General features: G+C 33.7%; 1 protein-coding gene across 1 annotated transcript in view; it reads right to left on the reverse strand.

Moving 5' to 3' along the window:
• Positions 1-711: 711 nt before the first annotated feature.
• The window catches only part of MMRN1 (multimerin 1), a 67,672-nt gene continuing 56,302 nt past the window's right edge, over positions 712-12,081 (reverse strand). The window contains exons 8-9 of the mRNA XM_058429699.1: positions 2,595-2,747; positions 712-1,352 (exon numbers count right to left, since the gene is read on the reverse strand). Of these exons, the coding sequence (XP_058285682.1) occupies positions 931-1,352; positions 2,595-2,747 (575 nt within the window). The 3' untranslated portion in view covers positions 712-930. The remainder of the gene's footprint in view (positions 1,353-2,594; positions 2,748-12,081) is intronic.

Below are 12,081 nucleotides of genomic sequence, written 5' to 3' on the forward strand. Positions count from 1 at the left end.
GGGCCTTGGTCTCTGTGTCTTAGGTTCTTCAACTATAAAAATCATGGTAATAATGCCCACTTTACAAGGGTTATTGTGAGGAATGAGGCATTACATGTAAATTGTTTAGAAGAAAAACAGGGCATAGTGAGCATCCCATAAATTGTAGTATTACACAGATTATGACTTACCCTTTAGAAGAAGAAGGGCAGATCTGTAGGTACTGCCATAGAAGAATACCTACTAGAAGAAGCCTTTTTTCCCCTTATAGATGTTGTGGGGGGTGGTAAATGATCCACTCACATATTGTTAGACTTCAGTGTACATGTCCAACTACATGTAAATTACTATGTTATAATTAGAGAATTATAGGAAGAGAACAATAGTTAAGCATATTTCAAATTTTCAGTTCAACTTTCTTAATATTGATTCTGAATGAAAATCTTAGTGTGGAAAATAGATCAACTCAACGTAAAGAGTAAAAATAAAAGTTTACAAAATCAATTTTCATTTTTTGAGTAATTTATTTAAATTTGTGGATCTAGAAAATGTATGTCATATATTTATATACAGGGAATAACAAAAGTTAAGTGTTTAATTGGAAAGAAAACTGTGACTGATAATATGTTGTAATTACCATTTTATAATATTACTTTCCATTGCAATGACTTAAAATGAAGAAATAAGAATAGGAATAATTATGCTAACAAATTCACTTTATTTTCTGTGCCACTAAATTTCTTTAGGATCAAGAACTCCTTCATATTCAGACATTAAACAATATTCAAATAATTTTTTAAAATAAACAGACATGCAAGTTTACTCATATTAAAAAAAGAAGTTGATTTTTCATTTCCTGTAGAAAAACCAAAACAGAGCAGCTGTGCAAGCAAAGATAAATGAAAACACTGGCTGTTTCTCAATAAAGGATAGTCTGTTTTTCATACTAACTTATGTACGATATAGTAAGTAGCCACTAAATGTAGTAACAGGGGGAAACTTGGCTGGAATTGTTCCTTTTGCAAGTCGTAACCAGACTTCCTGCCCATAATTTAATTCTAATAAGGCATCCCCAGTTAAAACCCTATCACAGTGTATTTCACTGTTAATATTTTCAGACTCAAATGCAAGCTTGTCTATTCCATCAACCACTAAAAATCCAGAGATATGAGCACTAAATGACTCGATGGTGTACTTGAAAACATATACTCCAAGATATGGAATTCTAAATTTTCCAGTTCTTGGGGTATATGAAGCTCCATAATTGACATCCAAGTTATTAAACAGGATAGGACCAGGTGTAGTCATTCCATATGTATGAGATGCAAAAAATGCCACCATGGGTGCATATCTGTAAGATCCTTTGGAAAAATCTGTTAGAGGAAAAAATGGCAAGAGTTAATTTTCATGTTTTTATCTTATTTTGTCTTTCCTTATATCTTCATCATTTTTATCTCAGTTACAAAAAGTCTTAGCAGAAGAGAAAGGCCATCCATCAAACTTAGCAAAGGTGCATGTGTCTCGATGCCTGTCTCTTCTCTTGGGTAAATTATTCTAAATTTCTTAGCCTCTTGTTGCCTCAGTTTCTCCATTTAGATCAGGATAGAATAAAAATAACATTTGATACCTTCCACACACAAATGCCTCAAAGATAATTTGCATGTTGCTTTGATCTCCCCAGAGATAAAGGAATTCAAAGCACTCTATGATTATTATAGTTATGTCAGAGTGTTTTAAAGCCCCTTGCAGGAATTGAAGCTGACATGATGTAGAAACAATTTTTCTGGCACATTGTCAAGCAGTTTCTAAAGGCTAAAACGAAAACCATATAAAGTCATATTCACTGTAGCAAAGTAGACAAAGGCAATTTTCTGTGTAATTAATGCCAATTGTACTTACAAAGGCTGAGATCTAAAAACAGACTTAAAGAATTACATTTCACTATGCAGGATATTATTAAGAAAAAGCTGATTTGAAATAGGTTTTTTTGCAGTCATTAAATAACACATTTTTATGCTGCACATAAATTTCTGTATAAAAATCAGAAATGGTGCACTCGAAGTAAATCCAAAGCACCAATACTTATGAATTTAAATAAATAAACAAGCCATCTTGTTTTACTTAATACATTTGATCATGTTCTAACAGTGCTCACACAGTCAAAATGGCACCATTAGTTTAACCTTCACAGAAAACGTGTTACTAAGCATGTATTAAAGCCTCATTTAAATGACCATACCAGACAAAAATCAAAGGTGTATTTCTTTAACTACTTGTTTGAGGAGAAAGTGTTTCTATCAGTCAGATATATACATCCATATTTTTTTAGGATGCACAAGAGAAAAACAGTTTGTGAGGGGGTAGAATTTTCCATAAACTGCCTCTATGTAGCAATACTGAAAATTTCAACAAGTGCATGTGAATAAGAATTTGCCTAACAAAAACACATTTCCACTTGTAAATCAGGTACATTCTTCAGTAAGTTTCGGAAAAGTAAAAGGAATTGTCAAGTGGATCCAGATTAAGCAGGTTTAAATATTCATTAATAAATATTTTCAAAAAGTGTTTCTATTTATGACAATGAGCAAATCCAAAGATGCATATACTTTTTTTACCTGGAGCTAAAGCATTTTCTTCCACAAGCTTGATAGTGCAGTTGTCACCAGTAAAAGGATGTCTGCAGGCACAGGTAAAGCTAGCTCTTCCATTTATACACGTGCCTCCATTTTGGCACGGATGCTGACTACAGCTTGAATACTCCTCTGTTACTGAAAAAGAATCAAGGTAAAAAAGACTAAAGTGACCTATTTTCCTGTTGATCTCAAATCGTAGTTTGCAGCAGAATAGGAAAAAGACCGAATTTTAAGTAAGAAAAATGGGCTCCACGGCCCAGGATGCCTGTCGATCTGGCCACAGGAAGTCATGCAAATCCCTTAGATCTGATCTCTCTATCTCCTTCAGTAAAGTGGGCAAAATTCTGTGATCCATTACATTTATTGGTGTGAAATGTTAACATTCTTGTCAACTGCAGAACAGAATAGAATTATCTCAATACAAATCATGTATATTTGAAACTGGTACGTGATAAAGGTAATGCTTTAAATCACTGGAGAAGAAAAATATCTGTTCAATACATGGTGCTAAGGTGGTATTCAATATATATTAAAAACATAAATTCCACATATACAAAAATACTAAATATAAAAAAACCCAATATGATTGCATTACAACAAAAAAGGAGAATATCTTTCTAGAGTTTAAAAATTTAAAAAAATTCTTTCAAAGCCAAACAAAGCAAAGCAAAGGAAAACAAAACCCAGAAACCGTAAGAGAAAAACATTATCATGTTTGACCTAAGAATTAAAACTCATTTGCATTGAAAACCACCATTCTCAAAGTTTAATGATAAGTAACAAAATTAGAAGACATGGCAATCTAATGACTAATATTCATAACATATGAAAAACTCTGAAAAGAAAAAAAAATTCTCCCCTTAAAAAATGGAAAATGAGGCCGGGTACAGTGGCCCACACCTGTAACCCCACCACTTCAGGAGGCCAAGGCAAGAGGATGGCTTGAGTCCAGGTGTTTGAGACCAGCCTGAGCAGCATAGTGATATCCCATCTCTAATTTTTTAAATAAAAAAATAAATAAAAATAAGAAAATGGTCTTCACTTAAAGATCAGAAAAAAATAAGTTAAAAAATGGAGAATGTATCAGTAGGCAAATCATTGAACAAAACCCACAAAAGCTCACTAAAAGTTTTAAAGCATATGCAACCTCATTACTAATTCAGAAATAATAAATTTAGTAATAACAGCATCATTTAAATATAAGGTGGCAACATTTAAAAAGATAGATAGAAAATACCCAGTCATGTCAACATAAGGGAAAATGGGCCTTTTCATGCAGTGCTGGCTGGAGTGTAAACTGCTATAGCTATTAATAGGACAATTTGACAATATTTATCAGTATTAAAAAGGTTAATTTACTTTGAGCCAAACATTTCTTCTGGCAGTATACATATACTCCAGACATACTTGTCCATGTGCACAAAGACAATTCTTCAATTCAAAATGATATCGCTTGCATTCGTGAAAAATTTAAAGACTCCTAAATGATCACGGATGCAGGACTTGTTAAATAAATTATAACATATTCCCACTGAGGAATATTAGACAGCAATTAAAGAATGAGGTAGATTCCCCAACAGGTTTGGTTTACTGAAGACAGAAAGTTACAGCTCACACATTACATATAGAATAATGTCATTTGTTGTGAAAGCTTCAAATTATGAATATGGTTATAAACATAATGCATAATTATGTAAATGCAGAAACAAGGTCGGAAGAATTCAGCGTTTATACTACTTGCCACAGTTACTCTTGTGCCACCTTATGGTAATGATGTAGTTTACCATCCACTCATTTCAAACCAGGTGATTGTTGATGATTTTTAATTTGGAAGTTACTTGCTTTGTGTAATTTTTTCTCATGAAGTGAGATTCATAAATTTTTATATATATTCTGTTTCATATCCGTATAATTGAAATTCACATAAAATGTGACCAAACTGCGTGCCTGTATTAAAATTTTTTGCAAAGCAAATATATTAATATTGTACTTAATGTAATGGGAAATTAATCAGAATTATCTTGATATATTCTCTGCAATATTCTATATTTTCCTTATCAAGAAAAGTATTAAAAATATTACATGTGTGTAATATCTTTTAACAAATATTTCAACTGGCTAACATTCCTTTAACCTCATTTTGCTGCATGTGAATAGATTATGAAATCCCTTTTTTGCTGCTCATTATCATTCCAGAACTTTGCCCATTATTTTCCTGCGTTAAAAACATCAGTGACTTTTCATTACTTGTAGTAATGTGAATATTCTGTATCAAAGCATTTCCTTCATTTATTTTTGCATTCTCTGAATTTAGCACAGTGATCAACTCACAGGAGAGGTTTCAATTAATGGGTTTCACTAGGAATATATCAATTGTGCAGTAGAGTTGGGGGGAACACTAACTTATTTATGTAATTTGATCAGCTCTATAATTTTAATTTTCCCAAATATAAAAAATCACACTCACCTGTAGCCTTGGCCCTGTTCATGAATCAGGGATCAAAGCTGTGCTATAAGGAGAACTTAAGAAACTGTAGAAAAAAATACATTTATCTGCATTGCTGTTGGCTCTACTCTGAATCTTCAGGATCAGGGATTCTGCCTGCTGTTTAATGTCCAGGAGCAGCATTCCATTTTTTGCTTCTTTATGTTCCATTACTTTAGGAATGGGGTCTTGCCTTGCTGTAGTTCTTTGAGTCATTTCAGAGGGTGCTATTTTACCCCTTTTTCTAATTTCTTTCTAGGGTCATTCATCTGGAGTAGGGCTCCACTTAAGTTTAATTGAAGGTCTGCATCTACTCCTACTGTTACAGTAGCCCAAACTTCTTGAGACTGCACACAGCTTGCCTTCTAGGACATCTTTCGAGGGGCCTACTGATTATCTGCTCAGGATGCCTCAGCCACTTGTCCATACCTGCTTCGACTGCTTCTGTTTTAAGTTCCTTTCTGTGCCTTTTTTGCTATTTTAGGTATGTCTGGACTTTCTAAGTCTCTGCCAAAATAATCACATTTTAAAATATAAAATCATGTCCATGGCACCCAGAACTGGACATATTGTACCAATGGAGCCTAAGCATAGTAGGTTATGGTAGCAATTGCTAGTTACCCCTGCTGAAATGAACTTACACTTCTGTTAAGATAACACAAGCATTAAGTATTCATTGTCTATTTCTGCATCTGTATCACACTGTCTCATAACAGGTCTCCTGTGCTCTGATGTATTGAAGCTTTCTAAAATCTCATGTTTATTTAATTCATTTAAATGTGAATTTACAATTATTATTGATAATAAAATGTATCTTATTAGACATGAGTTACCATCTCTGTCCATAGAAGCCATTCAGTTTTATTCTGTATGAGATGTTTCAGCCACCCTCCCCTATCTTTGTTATCATTTCCAAATTTATGTCTCATGCATTCCTCCAAGTTATTGATAAAAATACCTACTAGAAAAAAAATACCTAATGGATTAGTGACAAGTACAGAGCCTTATAACAGACAACTAAAGATTGGCTGGCACTGATTTTCCAACTGAAGCTATTTGTACTTTGTTATACAATGAGTTAGAAATCAACTTTTGCCCGAGTACGGTGGCTCACGCCTGTAAGCCCAGCACTTTGGGAGGCTGAGGCGGGCAGATCACCTGAGGTAGAGAGTTTGAGATCAGCCTGGCTAACATGGTGAAACTCCATCTCTACTAAAAATACAAAATTATCTGGGCATGGTGGTGTGTGCCGTGTAATCCCAGCTACTTGGGAGGCTGAGGCAGGAGAATTACTTAAACCCAGGAGGCGGAGGTTGCAGTGAGCCAGGATCATGCCACTGCACTCCAGCCTGGGCAACGGAGTGAGACTCTCTCAAAAAACAAAACAAAACAAAACAAAACAAAATCAACTTTTGTACACCACCTGACTTATTTATCTTCTTTATTATTAAAATGCTTACAAAATGGTTAGGTGCCCTTATAAGTACATGCTCATATTTGTGCTTAATAGGCTATTTGTTCTTGAATTACCAACAAAAATCAAACTCCAATAAAGCATCATTTTCTTTTTGACATCTTTCCTCATCCCTACAAGTAAATTACTTTAGTTCTGTCCATTTCTGCCTGATGTTCCGAAGTTGTCTTCTTGAATTTATCACACTCAACTGTAATTGCTTTGGTGTCTTTCTTACTTCCAACAAGAGTATGAGCCTTCAGGAGGTCAGGGATCATGTTCTCTATGACTTAAACTTCATATCAACCTTATTAGCACAGTGCCTGACATATAGAAAATACTAAAGTAGTTTTAAGAATGAATAGACAAATTAATAAAAGATGGAATAAAATACCACATTCTTATCAAATTTCAGCCTTCTTCCCAGTTTCTCAAAGGTCACAGAGTTTTACACTATGCTATCATTGTCATGGTATCCTAGAGACATGAATCTATTTATTTATTTAGTTAGTTAGTTAGTTAGTTAGTTATTTTATTTTTGAGATGGAGTCTCTCTCTGTTGTCCAGGCTGGAGTGCAGTAGCGTGATCTTGGCTCACTGCAACCTCCGCCTCCTGGGCTCAAGCTATTCTCCTGCCTCAGCCTCCCAAGTAGCTAGGACTACAGGTGTGCACCACCATGCCAGCCTATTTTTTGTATTTTTAGCAGAGATGGGGATTCACTATGTGGGCCAAGCTGGTCTCTAACTTCCAACCTCAGGTGATCCACCTGCCTTGGCCTCCCAAAATGTGGGATTACAGTGTGAGCCACTGTGCCCAGAAGTGAATCTATTTAAGCAAACTTTCCACAACTTCTCCCCTTACCTTAAGCTTCAATAACCTCTTAAACTCCTTCTTGTCCATTTTTTTTTAATGGAGATCAGTGCAATTAGTTCAACAGTTCTTCCAATCAACATTCTACCACTGTGCAAGTAGCATAACTGATATTTCATTTATAAGTTTCAATTTATTCTGGCCTTTGCTTTCTGGACCCTAATATGTGCTCTAGTTATAATTTTCTATTAATCTTAGTTTCATATTTCATAAATGTACATATTTGAACTAATTGGAGAGCACCTTACATTTTCAAAGCACCCTGTCTTTCCTAACATTTGTCATTTTTTTATTATAATTACTTGATTAATGTATGAACTTCATGAGAAGAGGGGCTGTGTTGAGTTTACCACTCTATTCACTCAACTTTTCTCAGTGCTCATTCAGAACTTATTCAACAGGAATTTGATGAATAAAGGGATACATTGTGTTGATGATTTCTACTGTATTCTTACATTTATTTCTATTACATATAATGTTATCTATCATATACTTTTATTTTAATTTTGCTTTATATTTTATTGCTTACTTCTACTTTAGCATCAAAATCTTAATGTCTTCATGTAAACAGTAACATTATAGAGGGCAGATAACTGATTTCTGCTAGGACACAATGGAGTTTCCAACAGATTAGTGAGGGAATCTATCGTTTTGCCTCTCCTCCCATTTTATAATACACAGATGAAAGCATCATACAAATCTGCTCCTAGGTAATATGCCCACACAACATTTACACTTTTCTTTATGCTTCATCCTGATTCCAATGCTCTGGTGAAATGTTTTCATTTCCATATTAATGGACACATTCTTAACTTTCAGTGCTATTATGCTTCCCCATTTGTCAAAATTGTTTATATCAAATAAGGCTTATCTTCCTGTTGCTCTAGAAATATTTCATATGCCCATTGCCAGCAACTTCTAGGAATACTAATATTTATTTGTTTTAATTAAGTTTTCAAATTCATTGCTTTAATTACTAACATTGTGTTCTTTGGTGTATAGATGGATGGAAATACTGTTTCAAACCATGTTTACTGCTTTTTCTTCAAACTGTCAGTTTTTATTTTTGGTATTCTTTTTATATCACACCCATTGTTTCTTATATTGTTTTCTGGGATCTTTTTTCCTCAATCCTTCATATATTACTTTAAGGCACATTTAGTTGTATCAGCAATCTTCAGCAAATATCTTAGACCTGTCCCAAAGGATTTACTTCATCCCTTGCTGTTAAATTATTATTTTGTTATCTTAAGCCATGACCTAGGAAATTAAATGTTTTTGTTTGATCTCGTAAACTGATTTATCCTTTTTCTTTAGAGTCATAACCAGCAATCAAGAGAAGAATTAAAAACATTGTCTGGCAAATACATTAAAATATGTTCAGTGCTTCTAGTCACTAGGAAAATGCAAAACAAAACCACTGTGAGATATAACTATGCACTTACTAAAATAACATGAAAGATATTGACAGTGTCAAGTGCTGGTAAAAATTTGGAGCAATTAGAATTCTCATATATTATTCATGGAAATGCCAAGTGGTTAGTCATTCCTTATAAAGTTAAAACTGTGTATCTTATAACCAAACTATGCTACTGTTGTATAATTATAAAACAGAAACAAAAACTGACATTCATACAAAAACCTGTATGTGAATGTTTATAGCAGCTTTATCCACAGTAACCCAAGACTGGAAACAACCAAAAAAAGATCCTTCAACTGGTAAATAGATAAAGAAATTGTATATTTATACTATACACTACTTACAAATAAAAAGGAATACATGCAAGAACATGGATGAATCTCATCTATGTTACATGAAGTGAAAGAAGCCAGACTCCAAAGCCTCCACATATTGTATGAGTTCGTTTCTTACATATTCTGGAAAAAATAGAATTGTCTGGGAAGAAAACAGATCACTGGTTGCCAGTGCTTGGGAGTGGGAACAGGGTTTGACTACAAAGGTGCATGAAGAAATTTGAGGTGGTGATGGAACTGATCCCTATTTTGATTATGGTGAAGGTTATATGACTATGTATTTGTCAAAACTCATAGGCTATCTATCAACATTAGTACATTTAACTAAATGTAAGCTATACCACAAACAAATAAACTCGCATTGTTTCAAGTCCCTTAATTTCCTACCTAGGATTTCAAAATCACTAAGAATATTATAGTTCATCATCCTGCCTTTTTTGTTGTCTATAAAACTTATTATTTTACCAAATGTAACTTCTCAAAAGTAATCTCCCTGCTCTTTGATTTCCATTCCATTCTCATTAACTTTTCTAACTGATGCTCTCATTTTCTCATATCTAGATGATTACAGCAGTCTTAATACCACTTTGCCTGCCTCTAAACAATCCTCATCCATATAGCTGTGAAATCTGCTTCCCTAATTACAATGAGATATAACTGCACACCTATAAAAATGATAAAATAAAATATATCCATAGTGTCATCATTGTCTGTTAAAAGTCTCGTATTTAAATATTTTTTAATTTTTTGGACAAACTTTTTGGGCAAAGTTAACGTGCCCATGTGTATATATGTGCACATAGGTATAACACTTGGCCCTTTCAGAAGTTGCTTAAGGGAGCGTAAATTGATACTCTCTCAAGAGAAACTTGGCAATACTTATCAAATTCTTTTAAAATGTGCATGGGCTTTGCACCAGTAATTTTACTTCTTGGATGTTATCTTAAGGAAATAAGATTAGAGATGGTCACAAAAATTAATTAGTGCGGCACTATTTAAAATAGAGAAAAAAATTAAAATGTACAAAAGTCAAAAATCGAATACAAGTTAGATAAATAGAATATGCTGTGGTATGTTGTTTCTTTTACATTCAAAATAGCTTCATAATAACATGGTATTCATATGCACATACCAAAATATCAAAAAACTATAAAATATAACAGAACATTGCACCACTGTTCTATAGGTGTATCTCCCACTATCTTTTTTTTTTTTTTTTTTTTGAGACACAGTCTCACTCTGCTGCCCAAGCTGGAGTGCAGTGGCATGATCTCGGCTCACTGCAACCTCCTCCTCCTGGGTTCAAGCTATTCTCCTGCCTCAGCCTCCCTAGTAGCTGGGATTACAGGCATGTGCCACTACACCTGGCGAATTTTTGTATTTTTATTAGAGATGGGGTTTCGCCAGTTGGCAAGGCTGGTCTCGAACTCTTGTTCTCAAGTCATCCGCCCACCTTAGCCTCCCAAAGTGTTGAGATTACAGTGGTGAGCCACCGCCCCCAGCCTCACTATCAAATTCTTCTAGAACAAAAAATTACAAAGCTTTCTGAGCCAGAGCCTTGCTTTCTAACTTGATCCCACTTAGGACTTAATTAATATTTGTTGAATTAAGTTGAAAAATTATTAATCATTATAACTTTCCAATAATATTCATAATTCTAAAAATAATTCATTTGGGTCCTAAAACAAAAACTGCTTTAAAAAGTTTCAGCACAACATTTTAAGCTAATATGACCATGAATAATAGAAATTATCTTATGCCTTTATTGTAGCATCCATCTAGGAAGGTGTTTTACAAAGATCCTCTTGAGGTAAATCTGCAGTTTCACATTTTCAAACAAATTTCCGAGTTCAAGTAAATGACTAAATACACGTACACATGATTATGTACAAGCAGTTTCTTAGTTGACAATAAAGTCACTGAGTTTAGCTTATATATAAAAGGTAGTGTTGATGTCTCATTATTATTCAGATGATGATTTGGGATATTAAGTATTTTTTATAACTTCCAATTTATTTTGGCAGGCCTGGAAAATGCAATCGTATGCTAACATCCACATCAGATGTGCTTATCCTCCTGTCTCTTTTGTTTCTTCTTGATATTGTCTCCCGACTTCTCTCTCTCCAGTTATGCTTTAGAGGTTGCTGTTGCTCTGACTCTGCTCTTACATGAGTCCCCTGGCTCAGCTCACCCACACTCAGAGTTTCCAAACACCATTTTCATGCCAATACCTCCCAAATCTAAATTTCCACGCAAATTTCAAATCTTAACACTCGTTTAAGATTATAAAATCTGGAAAAGAATTCTGAAAGGAAGGTTCATTAACTGTAAAACAATTGTTTACTTTTTTGTGAAAAGTAAAAAAATAAGTGTAGTTTAGAACTTTTATCATGCTGGCACAACATGCGATAATTTTTTTTCATTGATTGCTTTATTTCTCCAAACACTGTGTCATAATTTTACTGGTAATTTGATTTTAGGATAAAGACACTTGAGTTTAGATTTATTAATATTGATATCAATGGAGTTTCATGTGATTTTTCCCCTAAAACAATGCTGTCAACATAATTGGAATTAAAAAGTTCAAATTAGGTTTATATCCTAAAATAATAATTATTTCTTTGGAGAGCCCATTTTAAGCTATGTATAGTAAAACTGGCAATTAAAAACTTAAAGTATGTTTTTCAGACTTCACATGCAGTTAGTATATTACACAGCTATTATTTCTATGCTGTGATTTTTGTCAGGATGAAAATATCATGTTCACTTAGATCATTCCATAGCAAATTTACAATCTATAATTTAATAATCCTGGCACCTTCCTTTTCATGTTTGATAATCAATAAGTTACAAAATAATACTATTGTGTACAATTTTAAATTCATAATATAGTTAATGACCAGTA

Source organism: Hylobates moloch, unplaced genomic scaffold (genome assembly GCF_009828535.3).
Source record: "Hylobates moloch isolate HMO894 unplaced genomic scaffold, HMol_V3 SCAFFOLD_2, whole genome shotgun sequence".
Lineage (NCBI taxonomy): Eukaryota > Metazoa > Chordata > Mammalia > Primates > Hylobatidae > Hylobates > Hylobates moloch.